The following is a 27,769-nucleotide window of genomic DNA, read 5'->3' as shown; positions in this document are numbered from 1 at the left end:
TAATATTCGCCATCTTTGTGCTGCGCTCACCTCCTCCTCTCCCTGACCGGGGGACTCTCGGCGGGAGGTGGTTTTCAAACTCCAAAAACTCAGAAACGTTCAATATAAACACACCCATGAGTGTTGCTAGGCCTGAAGTGACACATCTCCTCTACCTTCTGGTGTTAAGTAGTAACTGCAGGAGGGATCATATTTGAAGCTGTGGCTTGAAGCGATGACCCTTGTCACAGTATTGTGACTTTGGTGCTTAAAGGGTTAAAATTCCCCAGTAACAATTCAAATACCAGGAGAACCCCACATCCTAAAACTGAACTCAGCAACATGTTATGAGTAACTTTATTGTACAAAATCATGTAAAAAAACTACAATAAGGAAAACTATTTAACCCACATTTTCACAGTGCTGAAACTGAGCGGTGTCCATTAGCTACGCTGCTGAAGGTTTGACCGCGTAAGCAGAAAGACACGGAGATCATCCAGAACAGAACAGAACAGAGAACAAAAGGAACACCAAGCTGAGAGTTTAGAAGTCTTACAGAAGGAACAACAGTAACATTTCTGGTGTCTAATTCAAACTCTGAATAAAACCTATAGGTCAAAGTAAAATAAGTTGTTAATCTTTAAAAAGCACAAAGTTTCCACATTTCATATGAAAAACGTAGAAAAGTTCTGACCCATTGGGACTTGTTGTTGCTGAAAAACACGTTAAAAATGCACCAAAGCAAAACCAACAGCATGAGAGAAACAAATACCTGAAGCTGTTTTCTCTACAGTACTGCTAGGGCTGGGCAATAAATCGGAAATTTATCGTTACCGAAATTTCTGACTCTTATCAAGATAATTTTTCCCATATCAATAAATTTGATAATAAAAAAAATGAAAGGATGTGTAGGTTGGCAGCATTCATGTCCCTTTAGGCCTTTTTCTTTGGGCCCTGGCGCCTCCGTTTGAAGTTTCGCGTCCCAAGTGTCAGTGATGGTTTGCGTTCCCCGAGCACACACGTAAACAAAGCAATGTTTGGTTTCGGATGCATTAAGATAAAATAATAGTTGAACTTTATTTTAGAAGAGCTGCCCTGTGTGAACGTGCTGACAGGATGGAGGTTGTGAGTTCAAATTCCATTTAGGAAATTTAGTCAGTTGTTTTATTTATTCTCAACTACATTTGTTCAAGGTTTTTTTTTCAGCAGACACCAGAGAAGGTCAGATGCTCTTCTAAAATAAAGTTCAAATATCGTTGTATCTTAATTTATTACTATTTAAAATTGCCTTGTTTCCCATCTGGGCTGTCTGGTTGTGGTTTTAGTTGTGTTTGGAGAATGTGGACAGTTGTACACTCCTTAACGAAAATTAACAACTGAGACAGTCCCGTGTGTGTGTGTGTGTGTGTGTGTGTGTGTGTGTGTGTGTGTGTGTGTGAGTGTGTGTGTGTGTGTGTGGCCTGGAGGACAGAGGACAGGAGAACATGCAGCTAATTAATTAAATAATGTGGTTCTGTAGCTTTCTCTTCAGCACAGCCGACAAAGGTTTATGATGGGTCAGTCCTCCTGCATGCTCAGATCATTCCCTTCCCTTGCTTGAAAAATTGTTCCACAATGAAAGTTGAACCCACATCTTTTTTATCTGTGAATTCAATGCCGTTCGGCGAGTCTCAAATAAAAATTTGGGCATCTTACTGTAAAAAAATATACCATTAATGTAAAAAAGAAACTCTAAATGAACTATGTTTACATCCAGAATCAAACCCAGGACTTCAGCATGAGAGTCAGACATCTTACTAGGTGAGCTACACTCTAGTAACATTCACAGTATCTGTAACATTTATATCCTTGATGACAGCTGAAACAACGTTCAAAGAACGGGTCGGAGTGAAAATGGCTATTTTGTTGCTAATTAGCAGGAAATATCTAGAAGAAAGTTCTACAGAAAGTAGCTAAGGGTCCTCAGAAATGTAGCTAGCTTTGTCACTAGGCGTTAGGAACAGCGACAAAGTGGCACTGCCTCTCTCTCTGCTGCTAAAGCTACGGATAGCAAATGCTACGGGCGATGCCTGAGCGTGAACGCGCATGAAGCAGCCTGCTCGACCCGAGCATCTCTCTTTTTCTGTGGTTTTACAGAAAAACAGGAAATCACAGTACAAATGCCAGGGCTCATTCTACAGGACCAGGGCATTGCAGGAGAACGTATGAAGAAGACATTTATTATTTCTATTCATGTTTTGGCTGTCACAATTCCATTATGTCCCTTTAATGTCACGTAAACATGTGACTCAACAACACACGTGACAGCTCCATCTAGTGGACAACTTTTGTTTCTGCGCACACCTGTGGTTATCGTCTACTCATCGAGGTGAAATCCTCAATATATTGTGATATTGATTTTAGGCCATATCGCCCAGCCCCAGCACCTGGTTATAAACCAGTACGGTCTACGGGATTTCACTGAGATGTCTGAACTCCTGGCAGAACTTCTGCTGTAAATATAAAATCTAGTAAAGGAACTAAGTCGCGTTAAATGCACAATAAATTAGAAATGAGCTTTTTATTCGCTGCATGGAAGCACAGGTTGTCTCGCAGCAGGAAGGTTGCAGGTTAGAATCCTGGCTTAGGCGTTTTTATATGGAGTTAGGGTGTGTGCTCCGGTTCCTCCCACAGCCCAGAAACATGCACGTCTGAGTCGCTGAGGCTAAACCAATAAACATCATTTAAAAAGCATTTATTAAAAATCCTTCAAAGTTTTTTCACCTAAATGTAAAAATAACCCTAAAATATTTACAAACATGTTTTTATTTACTTTGGTCTCCATCCCAGTTTATTTAAGCTGGTGCTGCTCCGGTTCTGGCTCTAGGACCAGTGGGCCTGAGCCAGCAGCTGGTGGTGCTGCAGGCCTGAAGCCAGAGAGCGAGCCATGTGTCTGGAGGTGTGTTTCATGTGCCGAGCTGCTCTGACGGCTCTGGCCAGAGAGCTGTCGACGGAGCGATCAACAGAAAGGGAGCGTCTCACCCTCCCCCTTTCCTCCTCCTCCTCCTCCTCCTCCCTGGGGCGTCTGACCCTTGACCTTACATGTGCAACGTTGTCAGGAGACGAGTGAAGAGCTGCTGAGCACAACCTGAGGATGGAGAAAGAGACAGCGCTAGATCTAAGTTAGACAGCATCACAACAGTTAGGCTGTAATCATGTGAATGTTTCCTGTTTAAACTCAGTCACACTGAAATCATCCACTCAGGCGGCCATGTTTGCTCAGAGGCTGAACTCGACGCTTTCAGGCTTCAAACCCAAACGCAACAACAATAAAATCACTCATAAATAAACCACAATGTTCTTCTGGACTAAATTATTGTTCTACTGATGTTAACGTTTAGCTAAACTTCTGATCTGAAGCTAAATGTGAACAGAACATCTGAACTCCGACCATCTATGTGTTTTTTTTTTTGCTGATGGCTAACAGACTTACACACATTTCCTAAAAGGCTCCAGAGTTTGAACAGGTGAGTGTGTTTCATCAGCCGTGAACCCTCATTTCTGTCTAAAACAGACCATAATAATTCAGGAAGAGGTTTCAAACTCACCGTTTCAACTCTGTTGATCAGGACCGACGGCCGGTAGCGTCTGACCCTCCCGGCGTTTTAACTCTGACTCAGTGAGACCACTAGAGGTCTTCGTCTGACTCATCCCACCAGGCAGGGTTAGATTTAGATAGCGGGTTATATCACCATGGCAACAGACTCTCCAGAACTAGAAACCCTGAGTTTGTACTGGTCCCGCCCACCTGAGGCAGCCATCTTTAAATAATCGTACTGAAGCAGAATTCTTTCATGATTTTCCTTCCTGGACGGGATCTGTTGTCATCCCAGAGCATCTTTGAGTTGGAGCATCACACATCAGAGTCCGACTCAACTCTGGGTTCATCAGTTCTTTTACAAATCGGTGACTCCAACAAGTAAAACCCACAGACGACAAGCTGGAGACGGAGCTCTGATCTGGGGAACTTACAGGAGCTGAGGTGGGCCGACTGGCAGCAGATGGAGGATCGGAGCAGACGCTGCAGCACAGAGCCTCCTGTCTGTGGTTCTGTCTGGAGACGGGGCTGGCTGGACGTTGTGGTGTGAGGATGGCTTTTGCGTGTGACGGTCTGTGAACAGAAACCATGTGAGGAGCCGATTAAAGCCATTCAGTATTAAAATGTTATTAATGCATAAATAATCTTGCAGAGCACCTGTTTCAGAGCATTTCTGTGGTTTAAGGCCTCCACAGCGCCAACAGCGGACAGCAGAGGATCTGTCGCCCCCTGGTGGTGCCAAGACAGACAGGGGAGAAGAAGCTGTTTCAGAAATCCAAACAAAAACGCGTTTAGAGTCGGGCTTCTCTTACGTTCAGCTCTGACATTCATCACACACTGGGGACAAAGACCTCTCTGATCGCTGCTGTGCTGTCCTGAGACACAAACACAGAAATATCACACAGAAGACTAAATACGTGGCGTTGTTTAGACGATGAGCTCTACCGGTCTGAGTTTTCCTGCTGTGTGACTCTGCAGATGTTTGAGTGCATCTGGAAACTCCAGGCGTGGAGGTGGACGGCTCCAGGTCTGAAAAATAAGAATAACACATCAGAAATAAACCAGTGAGTTTATTTAGATGACTGTATTTATATTTCATTATAAACAACTCCTAATGGGAGTGTGATCCCTGGTACAAAATCTACCGTATTTTCCGGAGTATAAGTCACACCAGCCATAAAATGTATGACGAAGAAGAAAAAAACATGTAAGTCGCATTTTGGGGAGAAATTTTATTATTTTTCTTACAAAATCGGAGACCAAGCGTTTCACATTGCAGGTAGGGATGCAACGATACTCCTTTTTCCAAACCGATACTTGGATCTGAGTACTCGCCGGTTACCGATACTTCTACCACACAAAAAAATGCAAAGATTTGGGATACAGATTTTATTTTCTTCTCTGCTTTCAACAGGAAAAGACTGAGGTAGATAAAAGTAAAATATATGAATAAAAATCATCACAAAACTAAAATATTAGGTGAACAGAAATGACAAGTTACAGTGAAGCCATTGTCAAGCAACTGCATTGGTATCGGTTCACGTTTACAGATACCGATACTGGTATCGGTATCGGTGCATCCCTAATTGCAAGACAAGTACCGGTAACAATAACAGGATAAACACTCAGGGCGCAGCAGCACGCCACGGTCTCCAGCAGAGGATGGCGGTGTCTCAAACCCTCCCAGCGGGACAGAAGAGCTCATTCCTGGGTCGGAGCTGCCTCGCCCGCAGCAGCTCGCCACAGGCTGCAGCAGGTAATGGTGGGGCAGAGGAGCTGAGACCTGGGTCGGAGCCGCCTGGCCCGCAGCAGCTCGCCACAGGCTGCAGCAGGTAATGGTGGGGCAGAGGAGCTGAGACCTGGGTCGGAGCCGCCTGGCCCGCAGCAGCTCGGTATAGCCTACATAACTTGGTATACAAGTCACAGGACCAGCCAGACTGAAAAAAGTGCGACTTACAGTCCGGAAAAGACGGTACTTGGTACCGAGGGTATTTCAGATGCTTTATGTAAAAACCCAACTTTAACAGCTGCTTTTATTTAAATCAACTCGGTAAAAACTTTTGAATCAGTCACAAGGAAAACCTAAATGAATCTGCTGATAAAATAAAGCAATTTTAGACGAGCCGAGTTTAGAGTTCAGCTTTAATAAACTCACAGACGTCCTGCTGAGGTTTCTGTGCAGAAGCAGAAGTCATCCATCTAAATGCAGCGTTTCCTTCCACCTCGTGTGTTTCCACCCTTCCCAAACTGTTGCTGTCGCTCCTAGGAGACCCAAGACCATGAAAGGTGAGATAAAACAGAAGCTGCGGCTTTTACGGAAGCTGAAGCGACAGGCTCACACCAACCTGATGTGACGAGAGCGGCTCCTCCGAGCCGAAGGAGCAGCTGAGCTGGGAGGCGTCACGCTTCTCAGAAAGCTTTCACGTTTCTTCGGTTTGTCGACTTCGGCCTGATGTGTCACTAAAGCGTCTCTGCAGAGAGAAACAAGCGTGCAGACGCTCAGAGAGCAACCCTCTCCACATCAGAGTGTCAGTTCCAGCGATGCGACTACAGACGTAAACAGATGCATTATGGGAACAGAAGCGTTTGTTAGGTCATGCTTTCGCTCCGAAACAGAACACGACACCACTCCGTGCAGCGACACAACACACGATACCTGCTGTAGGAAACCTCAGGCAAAAGCAGCCGTTTCTAGAACAACACAAACAAAACGTGACTTCAGGAGCTGGAACCGCTAACGGGTCTTCTCTAATAACTGACCCTCGCTAGAAATAAAACATTTAGATGCTTCTAATCAGAACTCACTCAGAAGTTCTTCTCTCTCCCCAGAAGAGAACAATCACACACATCAGGGCCACAAAAAGTTTCTCTGAGATTAACGTCAGATTATTTTCTCCTCTTCGGTAAATCTCTGATCTCTAGAGCAGGGATGTCAAACTCATTTTAGCTCAGGGGCCACATTGAGGGAAATCTAGTCCCAAGTGGGCCGGACCGGTAATTAAAAAATAACTTCAGATTGTTTTCTTTGTTTTAATACAATCAATATAAAACAAGGCTGGAGCCTGAGGACAGCGTAGTACAAGTACAACACCTGAAGTGTACTTGAAAATTTGAAAAAAAAAAAAATAAAAAATATTCCTTAGTGATTCAAAGAGTTTACAGATCACATGGCTAGATCAGTTTCATGCAGCACTTAAAGTATATTTGACTCATTTTACTTTACATCTTTTAGCTTTCACCAGCACATCAACATCAGAAGTCACATCCTGAGTGGCGGCCAACGTCAGGATGGGATTCAAGTTCTTGTGTGAGCCTTGAGCGCAGCTTTGTTTTATTTATACTCGTTACAGAGGAATCTTGCTCACAAAGACAAGTTTATTTTCACTCTACATTGTAAAGTATGAAAATAAAGTTCACACAACCATCTCGCGGGCCGGAATTAACTCGCTTGCGGGCCGGATTCGGCCCGCGGGCCGCATGTTTGACACCCCTGCTCTAGACAGAACCCTAACCCTATCACTTAGAGGGTCTGCTGTTCTTTTTATTGTGAGGATTCAGAATTTATTTTATTTTATTGGTGTTTTTACTTCTAAACGATAACTTCTAACAATCTGCTCAAAGACTTGCTGGGTGAGAAAAAGAGAACTCACAGCTGGAAACAGGAAGTTACAACTCTGTTCTGTCTGTGGACACACACACTCTGCCCTGTTTGCACACTCATCGCCATGGCAGCTGCTGCTACACACACTCACTTGTGAAGGGAGCCCAGCGCTCTCAGAGAGTCGCCATGGAGACAGCAGGCAGCTGGCGGGGAGTCGGAGTGAGCGCTGTAGGGAGCAGAGTCAACGGATCCAGAGTGCTGGTCACTCTGTCCTGATTCAGACCCAGAGAGGGCTGCAGGAATAAATAAATCAAATGAATAAAATAAACAAACACACAAACATAAATACAGCTTATTAAAGCTGGTGTTGTTTAGAAAGGAGACAGGCTCACTCTGGATCCAGCTCTCACCGGTTCTGCTACCAGCTCTGCTCTGGTGTCTGTGGCTGACGCAGACGTGAGATGAGAGGGAGAACGCGCGCCTTCTCTGACCCTGCTGGGTTCTCCTCGGCTGGTTTGGATCCAGCTGGGAATCACCGGTGGATTCCTGAGCTGTGTGACTGAGTGATGAAGAGGAAGGAGATGCTGGCTGGGAACCTCTGGAGTTCACACCCTGAGGAACTGAAGCGCTGATGAGGAAAAAAAAACACAAAACAGATAAAACACAAAAGGTCAGCGACTGAAAACAAATACGTGAAGAATAAGAAACATATGGATGTGTTTTAGAGGGCTGAGGATAAAGGTTACGGTGCAGTAAGTTAAAAACAGGTCATTCAGGACTCCTCACCTCTCTGCCACCCCCTGGTGGAGGGTAATAGGAGCTACAGCCGGAGCTAGATGGCTGCTGTCAGAACCAACAAAGCCACTATCAGTCTCTGGAGAGATGACCCCGTCCTGATGGGCACAGAAAACACACGCCAGCATGCCAGCTTAATGAAGGAAGAGAGATTTACAGCAGCGAATCACAAACAGCTAAGCATTGGGCTGCATGGTGGCGCAGCGGTTAGCACCGTTGCCTCGCAGCACGAAGGCTGCCGTCAGTAGGAACTAAAGTGCGGTGCCCGTTTCACACAGCCGTCGTCACACACCTGAACACTGAATTAGTAGAAAAGCAGCAGCGTTAGCTTCAGTTGTTTATTTGTAAACAGACATGCTGCTGGTCTCGTTTACTCAGGCTGTTTAAATCAGACAAACACCAGAGCGTTCCGTCTGCAGAGCCGGTGCTTATTGTATTTATCACCGCTGGGGCCTTTTTTAAAATCAGAATAGTTTATTTTTATTGTTGCATTGCATGTCGTATTTCATCTGTGGAGAAATTCTGAGATAGTTTTAATTCAACACGTCAGAGGGATTTGTTTCTGTTCAAGCGTGACCGTTACAGTTAAAATGTAAACACTGTCAATCAAACTTTATTATTAAATAATACAAATAAAATTAATCCAGAGAAGGGTTTGATTTGCTCTAAATCATGAATGCAGCACAACAACCAAGACAAAGATCTGCTTTTGTCCTGAACCAGTTTCCCATCAGCCAATCAAACGGAGGCAGCAGCTGACCTGAGACAGAACCCTCCTGGTTCCTGTTGGAGCCTTGAAGCTCCTCTTTTCTGGCGCGGTGTCTGGTAAGCTGCTCAGGCTGCTGCTGGGACTTCTGCTCATCACTAATCGTCTTCTACTGCGAACAGGAAGAGCAGGAGTCCCGGAGGAGGGGCTGGACCTGGAGCATCCGTGTCGTCTGCTGCCGACCCGAGAGTCCTGGTCTGACTCAAGTCTCCTGAGACAAAACGTTTAATGGACAGGTAAAAAAAAGAGCACTTCTGGTGCCTCCAAGGTCAGATCCAGCTGGATTTTTAGAGTTTTTCTGCATTTCTGTGAACAGAGGCTGATCAGGAAGCGTTGTAAGACGGTGACTAGTGCAACCTAAGTGTGATCTGAGCAGGTTTCAGCCCACAGACTGATCTCAGAGCAGATCATTGAGAAACACAATGACTTTTCTCTGAAGACTAACCTCGCCAGACCTTCACCGTTTCCAGCTCTGTGACTCTTCTGCTCCTCTTCCTCACTCCCAGTGTTTAAAGCAGAACAGGGAGGGGGCTGTCTGGGACGCTCCTCTGAGATTTGGTTACTGGGAAACATTCAGCATAAAAAAATAAATCATCTCACATTTATGAAGATGGATAAAGAAGCATCTGATTTCAAAATGAGTCCAAATCAAAGTTTTAGACCACAGAAAACTCACGGATCCACTGCTGGGGTCGAGTCCGGGTGAAGGCAGGTACGTTTACAGATCTGAGGCCTCTGGTAGGGAACCCGGAGAACATCCTCCTCCTCCTCATCACCCATCTCCACCCCTGCTGCATCACCTGGACCGGCCAGCAGAGGCTCAGGTGAACTCTGTACGGACGTGAAGTTTGAAAACAATTATTTAAGGGAAGAAAATGGCCATTGTTTATTTCTTTATTAAAACCTCCAACGTTTCTAAGACTAGAACTGATGTTCTGATGAGATCTGAGACATGAAACATGTAAACACAGAGCGGAGAGGTCTCAACCTGAGCATGAGTCAGTGTTTTCTCCTCCTCAGAAGATGGAGAACGATCACAGATCTGCTCCTTCAGCTCCTCTAGATGAAGCCCACACTGAAAGATCAGACCCTCCAGCTCCCTGGCAAACAAACACAATAAACACCCTAACTGCAACAAAACATGTTTTATCTGTAACGTCTCCTACCGCTGGGGGTCGAAGCTGCAGGTTTCTGCTCCTCCCTGCAGCAGGAGTTTGTGTTCATCTCTGATCAGAAGGTATCTCCTCTCTAAAGACGCCAGATTCTCACAAAGCTGAGCGAGACGCTGAAAAAAATCAGCTGGTGTAATAAAAGAAATCAGTTGTTAGGACGATGAAGCTCTGGTTCTTCTTACCTCCTTCTTCTGAAGAACTGAGAGATTTTCACTCTTAAGGAGATCCTCAAAACTCTGAAGCTGATAAAAAAAATCAAAAGCTTACTTTGCTCATTTTGCTCATAAACAACGACCAAAGTTTAAGATAAGATCAGTTTTTATTTCCTGTCACCTGCTGGAGGAGCGTCTCAGTCTGGCCGAGGAGAGCAGTGGCGGGCTGACGTCCCAGCGGGGGATTTGAAGGACAAGCGTCTAACTTTTCTAATCAACAGACATGGAGGTCAGAGGGAACCAATGTGACCGAGCAGCATGAAAACAGAGTAAAGCTCTACCCAGCTGGGCGCTGCATGCGTCTGAGCTAAGCTCCGCCCTCTGAGCCTGAGAGAAATCCAGCATCGGGAACTCTGAAGCTTTAAGGTTTAGTCCTGAACTTACGGAGAGTTTAGCCTTCGGAGGGTCAGAGTTCAGATTCACCTGAGGGAAACAGGAAATGTCAGAAAATATGATTAACCTTTAACACGCCATCTTACTTTCAGGTGTCGGATCAGCTGTTTTTATTACTCTAGAAAAGTGATCAGAACAAAACAACACAGCGATACCACAGCTCACTCACTCACTACTGACTCACTCACTCACTACTGACTCACTCACTACTGACCGACTCACTCACTCACTAGTTACTGACTCACTCACTCACTCACTCACTCACTCACTCACTACTGACCCACTCACTCACTCACTACTGACTGACTGACTCACTACTAGATCACTCACTCACTCACTCACTCACTCACTCACTCACTCACAAACTCACTCACTCACTACTGACTGACTGACTCACTACTAGATCACTCACTCGCTCACTACTGACTGACTCACTAACTACTAGATCACTCACTCACCACTGACTGACTCACTCACTACTAACTCGCTCACTCACTACTGACTGACTGACTTACTACGAGATCACTCACTACTCAATCGCTCACTACTAACTCACTCACTCACTACTAGATCACTCACTACTGACTGACTCACTCACTCCTGACTGACTGACTCACTCACTACTAACTCACTCACTCACTACTGACTGAATGACTTACTACTAGATCACTCACTACTCACTCGCTCACTACTAACTCACTCACTCACTACTAGATCACTCACTCACTACTGACTCACTCACTCACTCCTGACTGACTGACTCACTCACTACTGACTGACTCACACACTCACTACTGACTGACTCACTCACTACTAGATAACTCACTCACTCCTAGATCACTCACTCACTACTGACCGACTCACGCACTCACTACTGACTGACTCACTCTCACTACTGACTGACTCACACACTCACTACTGACTCACTCACTATTGACTGACTCACTCACTACTGACACTCACTCTCACTACTGACTGACTCACGCACTCACTACTGACACTCACTCTCACTACTGACCGACTCACGCACTCACTCCTGACTGACTGACTCACTCACTACTGACTGACTCACTCATTCACTACTGACTGACTCACTCACTACTAGATAACTCACTCACTCCTAGATCACTCACTCACTACTGACCGACTCACGCACTCACTACTGACTGACTCACTCTCACTACTGACTGACTCACACACTCACTACTGACTGACTGACTCACTCACTCACTACTAGATCACTCACTACTGACTGACTCACACACTCACTACTGACTCACTCACTATTGACTGACTCACTCACTACTGACACTCACTCTCACTACTGACTGACTCACGCACTCACTACTGACTTACTCACTCACTGCTAGATCACTCACTCACTCACTAACTGACTGACTCACTCACTCCTGACTGACTCACTACTGACTGACTCACGCACTCACTACTGACTCACTCACTCACTCACTACTGACTCACTCACTCACTCACTCACTCACTCACTCACTACTCACTCACTCTCACTACTGACTGACTGACTCACTACTAGATCACTCACTCACTCACTATTCACTCACTCACTACTGACTGACTCACGCGCTCACCACTGACTGACTGACTGACTGACTCACTCACTACTGACTCACTCACTACTGACTGGCCCACTCACTACTAGATCACTCACTCACTACTGACTGACTGACGCACTACTGACTGACTCACGCACTCACTACTAGATCACTCACTCACTACTGACTGACTCACGCACTCACTACTGACTCACTCACTCACTCACTACTGACTGACTGACTCACTCACTACTGACTGACTCACTCACTACTATATCACTCACTCACTACTGACTGACTCACTCATTCACTACTGACTGACTCACGCACTCACTACTGACTCACTCACTCACTACTGACTCACTCACTACTGACTGACTCACTCACTCACTACTGACTGACTCACACACTCACTACTGACTCACTCACTCACTACTAGATCACTCACTACTGAGTGACTCACTCACTCCTGACTAACTCACTACTGACTGACTCAAGCACTCACTACTGACTCACTCACTCACTACTCACTCACTCTCACTACTGACTGACTGACTCACTACTAGATCACTCACTATTCACTCGCTCACTACTGACTCACTCACTCACTACTCACTCACTCACTCTGTTTATGTTTATATCGCAGACACTTTTATCCAAAGTGACATACAATTGTTAACCTACAGGGCATGTTGTGATCTGTAGGGGAAACTGGAGTGCCCGGAGGAAACCCACGCATGCATGGGGAGAACGTGCAGCTCCACATAGAAAGACTGCAGCCGGGTTTCGTTGAACCTGCAACCTTCTTGCTGCGAGGCAACAGTGCTAACAACTGAGCCACCATGCAGCACTATACACTCACTCACTCACTACTCAGCCACTACTCCCAGGGTATTGAGTCCTGGGCCTGCAGGGCTGGTATTCAACACGTTTTGTTTCTAAAACCTCTCCAACACACCTGATTTCAATCAGCAGGTGATTAAAAGGCTTCTGCAGAGCCTGATGAGCTGCTGCAGGTGATTCAATCACTGAATCAAGTGTGTTGGAGCACAGAAACCACTAAAACGTGCTGGCTACCGGCCCTCCAGGCCTAGAATTAAATAGACCCTGCACTGCTCACTTTTCACTCAACCACACCTAGAGGATTTTTGTAAAATAATCATTCTTAAAACAGTTACATTTGTTTTATTATCCAGTTTACCAGAAAAACACATGGTAGCTAATAAACCTTGTGTTTTCCTAGAAAAACAAAACCAACAACATGGAACAGAAACCTGGGATGGGGGAACGTTGAGTTGAATTGATTTAATTTAGTAATCTGTAGCTTGGTTGGAGAGAAGAAAAAATAGAATGAATAAAATTCCTCATCCTGTAAAACCTACACCATTATCTAGGTTGAATAGAAATGGTGATTTTGAAGCTTTCAATTACCTGGGAAATGTTTTGGTAACTTAAAGTGAGATCAGTAATAAATCTGTTGGAAGTGTTTTTAGGTCCTGCCCCACAGAAGAACATTAGAAGGTGAAGAATTATGTTTAGATCTTTAGATGAACTACCCTGGCTTCCAGACGCAGACGATCAATGGTGTTCTCTGCCTCCGCATACTTAGTCAGCAGGTTGTTGTAGTCCTCCTGCAGTAAGGGGAAAATAAGAAAACAAGATGGAGTATGGGACACAAAGTGAGTTTACCACATACCCTTTTTGTTCCTGTGGGGTAAAACCTAACGCTATAGTTCATAATTTGAAAAGTAAAGAATGATTGTTGTTTGAAAACAACAATGTTCTGTAACAGTCTAAATAAGATCAATATCACTTCACTTGTCTAACCAAAGGAAATGTGTCAAATTCCAGCTCTCTCCATTGAAGGCAGATCTAACACACCCACAACCCAGAAGGTCATAAAACCTTGCTCGCTCAGTTTCCCTGGCAACCAACATTTTGCTATCTCACCCTACAGATCAAAGTTGGGAGTCAACCTTGGGTCCATCTGGTTCTGGTCTTATCTAGCCTAATGCCACTTAAGCCTCTTTTATTAGACAGACCATCGCGCCATTACAGAGTGATAAATCCCAATTTGCGGGTCTCGTAAATGCTGAAAGAGCAAAGGGGAATGGTGATAAAACTCGATTCTGATGCGCTTAGCCTCGTAGTGATATTGCCACATGAGCCCCTCGCCTCTGACGGCTAAATGCGTCTCAGCCCCGCTAATCCCTCTGGAGCGACTGTGGGAGCCCCCCCCACCCCACCCCCCCCGCAAAAGAGGGTGATCGCGTTAGTGATGTGTACTGCGCGCCGAGTGCCGGCTGGATGCGATATAAACACAGATAAACATGGCCTCTCACTAGTATCTTTCAACCACCTACAACATGGCAAACTGGACGGACGCGGAGACCATGGAGCTTTTGGCCGTGCGAGCGGACAAACAGATTAGTTGCCTTTTTACGAAGACGGTGAGAGACAGCCAGCTGTTCGACAGAGTGGTGAAAACACCGGCTGAGCGGGGCGTCAAGTGGGACAAAAAGCAGGTCACATCAAAGCTAAAGGTCCTGAAAAAGAAATTTCATCCGTCTGACGTGTCTTCCGTCGGACGCTGAATGCGCGACCCTGTACGTCACATGCGGGGGGGGGGGGGGGGCACCCAGCGACCTCCCTTTATCCTGTCTTGGTTGGAGAGGTGCCTGATGGCAGTTCATTCTAGCTTCAGCTTTGCTACTATAAACGCCAAAACCCTCCCCAGGGAGCCGCGGCAAATCCCGTTTTGCAAACGCTCTGGTCCTGTAAAAACAGCCTTACACTCCAGGCAGACTTGTGGGTGCACGCGGGAATATGAACACTCCCAACCTGGTACGGCGGGGCGGAGCCAATGCTAGTGTGAAAGTTCCTGCAGTGACACAGCCTCCCTCTTTGGACAACTCAAGTTTCAGCTTTTCTTATCTCCGGCCCTGGCCTTCACATGACATGTGACTCCTCATGAGCTTAGATGAAACTCAAACCAACACAAGGAGGCATAAATCCTATACAGGTGAAAATCAATATAAAAGTACACAGATCATAAATCCCTCTAAATGGATGTTAGGATTAGAATATAAGATTGACTAGATCTATGTTTTAGGATTACATGTGTGATTAAACAGATTACTTTCCCTTCAGCAGTCCCAAGCCAAGGTGGGCGGGGCCATGAATACCATTTTCCCTGTGGTGGCTTTTCTGTCTAAGCAGGTGATGGGGGTCGGAGAACATCTTCACACGCAGCATTCTCATGTTGCACGTTTTATCCGTGAACAAGACCTGTGATGTTTCCTGGAGTTTGACTTGTCCAGACTAAAACCTGACCACCTCCTCGGTCAGTAACGTTTACGTTTGCACTAAAGTCCACCCTTCTCAGGCTGCTCCTCTGGAGAGGAGATACTTTCACACAAGAGTTCATAAAAGTTTAAATGCATGGACTAAAAACTGAAATAGGATTTCCTGCCTCTGTTTTTGATGTAAAACCCACGTGTTTTCAGTGTGTGTGACCTTACTGGAGAGGATTGTGCATAATCTATAAACATAATAAATGTTAGAAATGTTTCTGGAGCTGAAGGGATTTTATAAAAGCTCTGTCAGCAGGTCGTTTCCAGAAGAAATCTACATTTTAAGCCAGAAAGTATCTTGGCACAGCAGCATGATGAAATCGATACTATCAAGCCCTTAAAACATTGGCTAAAACACACAAAGGTAGAATAACAAATGTTTATTCAACCCAAAGGACAGAAACCTGAGTCTGACTGTTTATTACCACGGCTGGTTACATCTTCCATTTCATTTTAGGGTTTTGTCAAAACACTTCTTAATATTTTAAATATTACTTTTAAAACTTTTGTTTTTGCTTCCAGAAGAGCGTCACAAGCATTAAAGGGACATTATGGAAGTTTGGCAGCCAAAACATGTATAGAAATAATAAATGTCTTCTTCATACGTTCTCCTGCAATGCCCTGGTCCTGTAGAATGAGCCCTGGCATTTTTACTGTGATTGCCTGTTTTTCTGTAAAATCACAGAAAAAGAGAGATGCTCGGGTCGAGCAGGCTGCTTCATGCGCGTTCACGCTCAGGCATCGCCCGTAGCATTTGCTATCCGTAGCTTTAGCAGCAGAGAGAGAGGCAGTGCCACTTTGTCGCTGTTCCTAACGCCTAGTGACAAAGCTAGCTACATTTCTGAGGACCCTTAGCTACTTTCTGTAGAACTTTCTTCTAGATATTTCCTGCAAATTAGCAACAAAATAGCCATTTTCACTCCGAACCGTTCTTTGGTTTGACGTTGTTTCAGCTGTCATCAAGGATATAAATGTTACAGATACTATGAATGCTACTAGAGTGTAGCTCACCTAGTAAGATGTCTGACTCTCATGCAGAAGACCTGGGTTTGATTCTGGATGTGAACATAGTTTATTTAAAGTTTCTTTTTTACATTAATGGTATATTTTTTACAGTAAGATGCCCAAATTTTTATTTGAGACTCGCCGAACGGCATTGAATTCACAGATAAAAAAGATGTGGGTTCAACTTTCATTTTGGAACAATTTTTCAAGCAAGGGAAGGGAATGATCTGAGCATGCAGGAGGACTGACCCATCATAAACCTTTGTCGGCTGTGCTGAAGAGAAAGCTACAGAACCACATTATTTAATTAGCTGTGCGTTCTCCTGTCCTCTGTCCCCCCCCCCCACACACACACGACTGTCTCAGCTGTTATTTTCATTAAGGAGTGTGCACGTACAGTATGTGTGCCTCGTGCACGAGCCTACTATTGAAGCTGCCATTACGCTTTTGGCCTGAGGGGGCGATCGCGAGCATAAAAATTCAAAAGTCCGTAAAGTCCCTTTAATCAGAGGATTTGGGAGTAGAGCTAATACCATGATACCATGACGAGTTAGAGAAGCAAACACACACAATTTGGGAAGGAAACACTTCAAATTAGTGCTCATGAGACACTTTTCCACGGTCACATAGGGCAGTAATAAGAAAACCGCAGCAGCCATGCAGAGTTACACACCACAGTTCAGTCACAAACTGTTTTATTTAAGACTACATTTGTTTGTAAATGTGTCCTTCCTCACTTGCTGCTGCCGGTCACATTTTCTGGTTCAGAGGAACTAAACTGAAGAGTGTTCCAGACGTGCAATCAAGCACTTGGAGTGCCCAGAGAAACGCTATACAAACACAATCCATTATTATTATTAATAATTCTGAGACCACTTTGAGAGGAAGTTAAATGTGGAAGTTAATTCTGAGCTTCAAAAAATTAAAGGGGTTCTAGAACAACCTTTATTTTTTTACAGTAGGAAACTGTTCTATATTAGTGATGCACCGATGTGAAATTTTTGGGCCAATACCGATATTCGATATTAAAATCCCTGTTATGGCTGATAACTGATATACTGACATCAAGGCTTCTAAAATCAGCAGATTTTGAACAGAATGAAAATTATTAAGGCTGAATTTACATTATTATGTACACACACCACACACACACACACACACACACACACACACACACACACACACACACACACACACACACACACACACATTTATGCTTCTGAGATGTTTATGTTTATTTATTTAGCAGACGCTTTTATCCAAAGCGACTTACAGTTTATAACCTATAGGGCATGTTGTGATCTGTGGGGGAAACCGGAGTACCCGGAGGAAACCCACGCGTGCACGGGGAGAACACGCAACTCCACGCAGAAAGGCTGCAGTCGAGTTTCGAACCTGCAACCTTCTTGCTGCGAGGCAACAGTGCTAACCGCTGCGCCACCATGCAGCCCATGATTTCATTCATTGTTCACATGACTAAACAATTACACATCAGAGTCGATTCCAAGAACTGAAATATGTGTTATGTTACAGGTCTGAGACGCACTTATTTGATCTTTGTTAGGAGAGTCTGTACTCCGTTTACTTTTGTGCTCCCATAAGTTGAGATGATTTATGTTTGAATCTGCTGATAAGAGGGCGCTTGAACGTAATTTTATACATACTCATTAATTTGAGATTCTCATATTTATTAAGTTGATAAATGAGTACTCAGGATTACTCATGTAACTTGTTTCTACACATACTTGAAAAGTATTTGACCGTATTACTTTCAAAGCTGCTGTTAGGTAAGTACAGATTTGTTATGTTTTACAAGGTAAGAAAAAATAAATGTTGCCTTTTGGTCAAAAGATTGTTTCTGTTTACAGTTTTAGAATCACTTTATTTTACCTTGTAAATTTGCATCTTTGGAGCATGACCAGTTTAAAGTCAAATAAAAATGTCCCGTAGCTTTAACTAACTTGTACAACAACGTAGTTCATCCTGGAGCTGACGCTCTTTGTTAATACTGATTGTGAATCGATCTAAATCGAGAATCGATTCTGAATCGAATCGGCACCCCGAGAATCGGAATCGAATCAAATTGTGAGTTGCTCCAAGATTCACATCCCTAGTATATATATATATATATATATATATATATATATATATATATATATATATATATATATATATATATATATATATATAAGCACGGCACCATAACGGTTACACCCCCCCACCCCCCCAACCCCACCCCTCTGCGCGCACCACAGCTGGAAAATGTTCTAGGGGAAAATCTGTACTACAGTAGCTTGGGCTAGCCAACATTTATATATGACTGACGCTGAAGTGGGCTGAGACATGCAGATTTAGGGTGGTGTGTCTAAGCTTATGATGACGAGTTAACACTCTGTCTCTGTGATCCTTACAACTTTACTAATTTAAATAAGAAAGCTGGTCAGAGATGACCCAAACGTTACGGGTCACACACGCCAACATATTCAACAACAAGGGTAATGTGGTTTTGAATTCTAGGACCTGAATGAAATACATTATCAATCAGGGAACCTGCAGGTTTAAGGGAGCCAAACTTAAGACTTTGTAAGGCCTTTTTTAAGGCCACTTTGAACAAATTTAAGGTATTTAAGCAGGGCAGCAGTAGCTCAACAGGTTGAGCCGGTTGTCCAGTAATCTGAAGGTTGCAGGTTCGATCTCAGCTCCTTGGGCAAGACACTTAACCCACGTTGCCTGCTGGTGGTGGTCGGAGGGACCGGTGGCGCCAGTGCTCGGCAGCCTCACCTCTGTCAGTGCGCCCCAGGGCAGCTGTGGCTACATCGTAGCTCATCCCCACCAGTGTGAGAATGTGTGTGTGTGTGTGTGTGTGTGTGTGTGTGTGTGAATGGATGAATGATACACTGTAGTGTAAAGCGCTCTGGAGTCCTTACTCTGACAGGTGCTGTACAAGTGCAGGTCATTTATCATTTAAAAATTTTTAATTTAAAGAGCAAGTCACTCCAAATCACCATTTTTTTTGCTGATAAACTACATAAATGAGTGTCCAATTGTGCTGTAGACAAATGTAGTCAATAATTCGGCCCTTTAGTGCATCTTAGTTCAAATTTAAATATTCTGCCTAAGACTGTCAGCAATGCACCATCAGGTAAAAACTCAGCACTGCATTTGAATTTAAATCTGCCATCGCTACTGGCTAAGAGGTACACTATGATGTTAGATGGTACATTATGATGTCACAATGTCGTGAGTGTGTGTATTTGTTAGTGGCTCCTCTCGGTTTGCTAGGCAACAGCATTTGTTGCATTTTTTAAACAGGAAGTGGGAGTTGAGTAAGAATCTGGCAGGGGGTGACTTGCTCTTTAAGCTATAATTTCCAGCTACTGCCTGGAACCGGTGCTAACCACGCCGCGAACGTGGGATTAGCCATCCAGTTACCATTAAACTTGCACTTCCCCATGGCGCAAGCTCCCACTAGCTTAACCAGCTAATGTGCTCATCTAAAAACAGCCCCCTTTCACAACCAACTGAACGTGTACGGTACCGCTTACGGCAACATCGTACACAAAAAACGCTGAACTAACTAGAAATTCACGAAAATTTTCATAGAAATATAAGAATCTTGTTTATTGGGTCTTTGGTCATTTAAGACCTCTGGAAACTGTATTTAAGGATTATTTGTAATTTTTAAGGATTTTTAAGGCCTTAAATTTGGAAAAGCTAATTTAAGACTGTTTAGGGACCCGCAGATACCCTGGTCAGTTGAATAAAGGAGCGGTTCAGAAAAGCTACAAAGATGTTTAAACAATCTGAATATGCTTCTGGAGACTTCTAATTTCTTTGTTCAAGTTTGTGAACATAAAAGTGTCAGAACCACAGTGCTCGTGTCTCTGGAGCTCTGAGGAGATACCTGAAGCTGTTGGAGCAGCGTGGAGGCCTGATGTCTGCATCTGAAGTCTGGAGGCACGGTGAACTTAGCAGCATTGGTCGGCGTGCTGCTAGAACCCGATGATGAATATCCATCCAGAGTTTTTAATAAAACTTCTTTCACAATATCAGCCGGGGATTTGAAGGCCATCGGGGGCTCGGGAGGCAGGCTTGTTCCTGTTGGTGACCGCTTGCTTTTGGGGGGTTTATACCCACTTTTAGGGAAATGAACTCTTGGTTCCACCTTCGAGAAGTCTGGTGTTTGATGACTCAAAGACCTTTTGATGAAAAATGGTAAAATTACAGAAGAAAAGAGAACAACACTGAATGCAAGCGGGTGCATGTTAATAACAGTCTCACCTGAACTCATCTACCTGAGCAGCATCTTCAGTCACTCTTCTGGGAATCTTTGAACTTTTCCTCTGTTGCTTGGATTCAAAGGGGTGTGTTTTGACTCTGGTAAGGAAACGAGTCCTTGAAGTTTCTGCCTTTTCTGGTGACGGATGAGGCTTATCGTGCTTTTCTGATGGTTCTGGATCATTACTGAACACGCTGTAAAGGTTTGATGAGAACAGTTCAGTGGATGAAGCTGCTGGTTGAGGAAAAGCCCCGAGACTGGACTCTGGACTGGACTTCATACTAGTGGGGCTGCAGCGTGACTCTGGGGGACTTTCTGAGACGTCTGGTAAGGTTTCTGCTTCTATGTCCGGAGCTGCAGCTAGTTCCTCTGCAGTGAGATGAAAAAGATGAGGCAGAAAGGAGGCTGTGATGTGTGGGGCAGGCTGGAATCCTAAACCAGGATAGGCAGAGATCTCATCCGGTCCAACATCCAGGACATCAACTCTACGAGTCAAACCAGCCGCAGCTCCACGTTCACCTTCCTCTACATCAGGATGGTTTCTGGTCCTCTGCTTGTCAGTTTTCTGTCTCAACATCTCATCCTCCATCAAAGTTTTGAACCAAGCTTCCATGTTAAAGACAAGAAGTTAGAAGCAGTTAGCAGCAGCCTGTGATGGACACAACACCGATGACTATTTTATACTGATCACCAGGGATAAGTGGCATAACATCAGGTGGGACAACTTGAACGTGTTCCTGCTTTTCTCTGGATTTTAATGCATTGCTGATGTATCGGATTAGGACTCGGGTGTCTGCAGATACTCCAACTCAAATGACTCAGATTAGGACATCCTTACATCTAACCAACACTCACGGCTTAGTGGAGCTCGCTGGTCTCTGCCTGAGGACTGAGGGTGGAGCCGACGCTCTCTCAGCTCTTCGGTCGGTGTTTCCTTCATGGATCTACTGGGTTCTTCTGGACTGGCAGGTTCAGGTGGCTTACGAGTCTCTTCCAGTTCCACTTCTTCCAGCGCCTCTGACAGCCCAATGACGCCGTTCTCATCCATCTGACTGAAAAAAACATCCTGGTGCTCCCAGGGATTCTCCGTGGGGGAGCTCTGAACTGGAGCAGGGGTCCATGTGAGAACCCCTGGTCTGGTCTTCCTTCTAGTTTCCATTCTCTTCTAAACCAAACCTTTGGATCTCAATCACCTTCTTATCCAGGAACGGTCACTTCCTGCATCTTCTTCATCTCCTCAGGCTTTGAAATAAGGCTCACTTTGAAAATATGGCGGGGGAGCGAAGTGGATTATCATCTAAATCTGAAATCACAAGAGAAGAAGGCGGTAGTCTATAGTTAATTTCACTTCCTGAGACGAGAACGAAGGCATCTCCTGTGTTATGCTAGATTCTTCATTTGTGACATCACAAATGTGGAGTTTTTGAAACGGTCTATTTTAGGCATAGTTCCTAAAACTGCAGCTGGACTGAATCAGTCAGCGCTGTCTAGACTCCAAATGGTCCAAAACGCTGCAGCAAGACTCATCTTTGGGCTGCAGAAGTGGGATCACATAACACCAGCTCAGCATGCACTGACACGGCTACCTGTGAAGCAGCGCGTCAAATTTTAAATTCTGGTTCTAGTTTTCCAGTCGCTCGCAGGTACAGCTCCTCCTTACCTCTGAGTGCTTCTTAGGAGACATGTTCCACCTAGATCGCTGCTATTTGCCGACGCTGAAGCCCAGAAACGGAGATTTTAGCCGCTCAGTAATGTGTTCACGACCGAAAGAGAAAGTTTTCCAGCTAACGTCCAGACAGAGCTGATATAACTCCAGCGAGCAGCGACACGCTCAAACTAGCACGACTCTGTGGTTGTGTTTCCTCCCCGACACACAACAACGCGGTCAAGCTGCTCAGACATGTTCATCAGCACAAACCTATGTGAGCACCTGTTGTCATCTAATGTTGTCATTATTATGATGAAGATGAACAAAACAACAGGAGTGTCCTCCTCAGCTCAGATCAACCCCATGATGCAGGTATCTGGCTGGAACAGGTGAGCATCACAGTAAACCAGTGGAGCAAACTGAGCTTTAAATATGTTGGTTTTATGCTCTTTTTCTGCTCCAAAACATGAAAGTTAACAGGTGAGATGTTGCATTTTCATTTAAGGTAAAATTATATTTTTATTTTGTTGTTGGCCCGTGAGAAAAGATTTAACCTACAGTAAACAGGAAGTGGAAAGGCTGCAGATAGATGAATAGAATAGAAAATCCCTTTATTGTTACTCAGTGGGGAAAGCTAGACGTCACAGCAGCGATGACACGTATTACAGGAGAAAAAAAGGAGAATAAAAAATAAGAAAAATGAATAAACAAGAAAACATAAATCCTGAATAGATTTTAAAAATAAATGAATGAATGATAAATGACCCGCACGTGTATAGTGCCTCTCAGAGTAAGGACTCCAAAGAGCTTTACACTACAGTGTATCATTCACCCATTCACAGGCGCCACTGGTCCCTCCAGCACCAGCACTTAACCCACCAGCAGGCAAGGGGGGTTAAGTGTCTTGCCCAAGGACACAACAGCAGAGTTCTCTGTCCGGAGCCGGGATCGAACCTGCAACCTTCCGATTACTGGCCAACCTGCTCAACCTGTTGAGCTACTGCTGCCCCATATACTGATTATACCACAAGTAATCAATACCACTGATGCGTTTATTTAAAACGGACTTGCTCGTGTGTCATTTGGTTATTCCACATTCAGTGTTAATGCAGAAATATGTTTGTTTCCACATTAAAAGGTTCAAATTTGCATATATGTTGATAAGAAAATGTGTAAATTTGCCGTCACTTTTAAAAAAATATTAAGTTTGGCCCTCGACTCCGTCCCAGAGTTTCATTTCGGCCCCGTGTGAGTTTGAGTTTGACACCTCTGGTCTAGAGGTTTACAAGTGTTGCTTGGCTTCAGAGACACGGGGATAGTTATATCCTGAGACACCAGCTCCCAGTTGCTCGGTGCACCGGTGAGCACCGTTATTATTACAATCTAGATGCAGAGAAAACACAACGGAGGAGTGGAGAAGGGTGAAAAGCTGCTGCAAAAGGAAGTTCTGGTAATGCACAAACGTGACGGAGAGTCTGTGAGAAGGAGGCGGTGTAGGAGGTCTGAGCTGTTCTACAACAGAATGGTTTGGATCACCACACCAAACATCACTTTATTTACACATCAAATCTGTTTGGGCCATTTTAACTAGGGATGCACCGATATGAATTTTTGGGCTGATACCTATATCCAATATTAATCACTGTTATGGCTGATAACCGATATTTGCCGATACCGACTTATGCTTCTAAAATCAACTAATTCTGTACAGACTGAAATGATGCTAGCTGAATGTTTTAATGTTTTGCTTTATGTCTATAAAGGGGAATTTGCAATATATTACTGTATTATATACACACACACCACACTTATTTATGCTTCTGAGATGATTACCATCACCGTCACCGTCTCATCTTCACCCCCCATACCCAATGGAACAGATAAACAAACCGAAATAAGACATATCGTACCCTAACCGATGCCGATATGTTCAAAAATAACTAAGATCGGCTGATACCGATCTTGATGCCGATATAACGGGCATCCCTAGTTTGGAGCTGAATTTCAGAGATTTTCTGTCAGCCTAATGAAGAGAAATGATTATTTTTATAGAACGCTGACAGAAAATCCAGAAGATTAAAGAGGTTCAGCAGAAAGAGTCGTTCCCGTCGTCAAAACCCTGATAATTCCTCTCTCTGGAGAGGAAAACAGAAAAGTGTCGTGTTCAGAGTCTACAAGAATCTAAACAATAAAACATGATTCAGAACAAATACATTAATAAACTCTAATCATTTAAGAAGACGATAAATCGTGCTTTAACAGAAACCTTCTGAGCCAGAAGCCTTGAAGCCTTTGGATAAATGAGTGATAGATGACCCGCTCTTGTGTAGCGCCTTTCAGAGTCAAAGGACTCCAAAGCGCTTTACACTACAGCGTATCATTCATCCATTCACACACACATTCACACACTGGTGGTGATGAGCTATGATGTAGCCACAGCTGCCCTGGGGCGCACTGACAGAGGCGAATCCTCATGTAAGCACACAAAAGCATATAATCTCATAAGGACTGCTCCACACATACTGATGCTAACCAATACATTAAATGTTTAAACGACATTTTTCATTTAAAAACGAATCATTTAAATAATCTCTGAACTGTACAAAACTGGAAAAACCCGATCCAGTCATTGTGAACGTCCCGTTCTTACTGACTGGATCCTGACCCATCCATCCAACCACCAAGGCTTCTTTTCAGAGAGCAAACCTGCCAGCCAAAACATAAACAACCTGTAAACAGCACATTATGTAAACTAACCATTTGTGCTGAATTTAAGGTATTAGTTAGCCTAACAAGCCCTCCTATATATGTGTGTGAATATATAGTCTGGACACGAACCAGTGGTGGGGCAGGATCTACGACTGTCATTTAATCTAACCGCACATGTTATTGGATAATGAACACCATGACGTACTCCCCGCCACAGATGTCAGCCAGCGAGGCAGTCCACCATACAGAAGACTCAGATGCATCCTCTTTCTACATAAACTTAAGTACGTCTAGCTGCTCTTGACTCAAATAAAAGCCCAAATCAAAATGGGCCAACGTTGAAGCCAAAGCCATTCCAAACAATCACCATCTTTGTTTTTACAGAAACATCCAGCCTACCGAGTGTCGTGATTGGCTAACCAAGCCAGTAGCGAGCACTGTTGGGGCAGCAGTAGCTCAACAGGTAGAGGTCCAGCAATCGGAAGGTTGCAGGTTCGATCCCGGCTCCAGACAGAGAATGCTGCTGTGTGTCCTTGAGCAAGACGCTTCACCTACCTTGCCTGCTGGTGGTGGTCGGAGGGACCGGTGGCGCCTGTGCTCGGCAGCCTCGCCTCTGTCAGTGCGCCCCAGGGCAGCTGTGGCTACGTCGTCCTGTGGTGTAAAGCGCTTTGGAGTCCTTACTCTGAGAGGTGCTGTACAAGTGCGGGTCATTTATCATTTAGAGCGCTATGATTAGACCGTTACAGTGCAGTGGCCATCTTGGATTGCAGAAACATCACGCCCACCTGGCTGATAGAGCGCTGTGATTGGACCGCTACGTATGTTAGTAAACGGGGCAGTCTGCCATTCCATAGCAGAACAGCTACATAAAACATAAAACAATACATAGTTTTTCTAAATAAACGCGATGTGATTGGTCAGCCACAATCCTGGCTGGGCTTGTGAAGGTTCTAATAGAGCGTGCCTAGACCCAAATGTAAAGCAAAACTATTTTGCTTCAGCTAATGACGGCCTGGGTTCCAGTCTAGCTACTACACGATGGGATGAAGCGTGACTTTTTAGTCAAATTTGAGACCCTAACTGGTATTTTTTCCTACTTAAAATAAAAACAATGCCGAGGTAATCTACACGTGATGCTGCAGCCCTGCCACCCTTTTGTTTCTACTTCCCACCATAAATCAGAGACTCACAAACACGTTGCTACTCGTTAGAAACAGGCCTAAAGCAGCAGCAGTAGCTTTCTTCTGAGTCCCAATTTCAACCGTTTCATTCAGCTGGGAGCACAAAAAACAACAACTCACCTGTTGACTTGTTTGCGCTCCCTGCTCATTCCTGGGAGAACGAAAGCTTTATCTCAGCTGGCAGATGGGGGGTAAGCTCTTCCAAATCTCTGATGAGGGGGGCTTCGTTGACTGAAAACAGGCAACAACCATCAGTATGCATCAGCCATTAGAGAGGAGCTCAGCTGACAAACACTCAGGTAAAAACCAGGATGAAAGTAAAGACGAGTCTGACTAAAACCATCAAAACGTTGAGAGTTTCAGGCAAACATCAGCTGTGATGTTGAGCAAACAAAGAGGTGGAAGGATCTGTTCAGGGTGACCCAGTGACTAAGATGTCTCTAATAATCTCCTTAAGAGTCACCAGGAGAGCCGAGGACACAGCAGACTTCCTACAGAGAGAAGAAGAACTATTCTCATCAATGCATTTCTACAAGTTTAGGCTGCACACAGCTTGGTGGAATAAAATAACCATATAAAGGTTCTTATTTGCTTTTTCTGCTGGCATGCACCATGAAAGGACACTCCAACCTTTCAAAAACAAAACAAACATTAACAGAAATAAAAGTAAAATCGCAGAGGAAATGGTTTGAATGTGAGATGCGTTCCTGACTGAGCAGCATCATCCAGAAAAGATGTTTTACATCTAAAAATCTGAGTGATTCGTGTGAATCCGGCTGCTTTATGACCGGTGCACGTCTCAGTTTTATCAGCAGAATGAGAATAAAACAAATTCAATTTATTCTATAAAGGCACACGGAAATAAAGAACATTAACTTACCTCATACTGCGTGCATCTGCTGAGAGATGAGTTCAAGGAGTGAGGTGAGACGCCTGGGTCGCACTTTCCAGCAGCAGGGTCCGTTACCTTGGAACCGCTATACTCAGACCCACCCCGGTCACCATGGCACCGACACCACAACAAACCACCCGCCGCCAAGAGTTTACTAATAACGCCTTTAAAACGGTTTAAAGGGGGAATAACCTTCACCACGTGCCGTGTGTCCACTGTTAACCACGTAAACTCGTTAGTAACTGTTAACTGTGACCTAGCTTAGTAGCAACAAGTTATTAGACCAGAACTCGTCCCTAACTTAGATTTTAAAAGCTACACATCACGTTGAGTCTAACTTCTGCCTGAAACACGCACTTACCTTGTTTTAAAAGCTGTAACTTGACATTTTCTCGCTAAATGATGACGGTATCGTTGATATTTGGGAGGCTAATTATCAGTCTTGAGGAGTGTGGAACTGATTTAACGCGCAGATTTGTTACTTCCGAGCATGGGATAAACTTGACCTGAGTTTAGTATTAAAGGCTCACCTTTATACGTTATTCATCAGCTTACGGTCGTTCATCTTTATGAAGGAGTAATTCATTGTAATTAATTAAAGTTAGCATTTTCTAACATTTCAACTGACAATGGAGGTGA

The 27,769-nt window shown here is 44.3% G+C and overlaps 1 protein-coding gene across 8 annotated transcripts; it reads right to left on the bottom strand.

Annotated features, from left to right (window-relative positions):
* Positions 1–322: 322 nt before the first annotated feature.
* akna (AT-hook transcription factor) lies at positions 323–27,769 on the bottom strand. 8 transcript variants are annotated; one of them, XM_054744705.2, is made up of 25 exons: positions 27,492–27,768; positions 27,119–27,345; positions 26,359–26,469; positions 21,556–22,003; positions 20,703–21,306; positions 20,326–20,620; positions 13,620–13,694; positions 10,384–10,525; positions 10,224–10,312; positions 10,073–10,132; positions 9,885–10,003; positions 9,707–9,818; positions 9,395–9,549; positions 9,164–9,280; positions 8,713–8,929; positions 7,944–8,050; positions 7,550–7,785; positions 7,309–7,450; positions 5,902–6,027; positions 5,712–5,818; positions 4,502–4,585; positions 4,369–4,431; positions 4,214–4,285; positions 3,991–4,129; positions 323–3,130 (listed from the first exon to the last, which is right to left on the bottom strand). In XM_054744705.2, exons 4-25 carry the CDS (start codon positions 21,857–21,859, stop codon positions 2,842–2,844), a joined length of 3,654 nt encoding a protein of 1,217 aa, XP_054600680.2. In that variant the 5' UTR covers positions 21,860–22,003; positions 26,359–26,469; positions 27,119–27,345; positions 27,492–27,768; the 3' UTR covers positions 323–2,841. The 8 variants fall into 8 exon arrangements, with proteins under 8 accessions (XP_054600680.2, XP_054600681.2, XP_054600682.2 ...); XM_054744706.2 differs by having other exon boundaries at positions 27,119–27,294; XM_054744707.2 differs by having other exon boundaries at positions 27,119–27,215.

The sequence above is a fragment of the Nothobranchius furzeri genome, chromosome 6, assembly GCF_043380555.1.
Source record: "Nothobranchius furzeri strain GRZ-AD chromosome 6, NfurGRZ-RIMD1, whole genome shotgun sequence".
Lineage (NCBI taxonomy): Eukaryota > Metazoa > Chordata > Actinopteri > Cyprinodontiformes > Nothobranchiidae > Nothobranchius > Nothobranchius furzeri.
Note: the sequence above shows the minus strand (reverse complement) of the source record. Positions and strands in the feature narration are given on the sequence as shown.

Coding starts and splice junctions, on each gene's coding strand:
- akna (XM_054744705.2), bottom strand. CDS start 21,859: ATGGAAACTAGAAGGAAGACCAGACCAGGGGTTCTCACATGGACCCCT. Junction 10,526..13,619: donor GTCTGCGTCTGGAAGCCAGG/GTAGTTCATCTA, acceptor TGTTTCCCTCAG/GTGAATCTGAACTCTGACCC. Junction 10,004..10,072: donor CAGTTCTTCAGAAGAAGGAG/GTAAGAAGAACC, acceptor GATTTTTTTCAG/CGTCTCGCTCAGCTTTGTGA.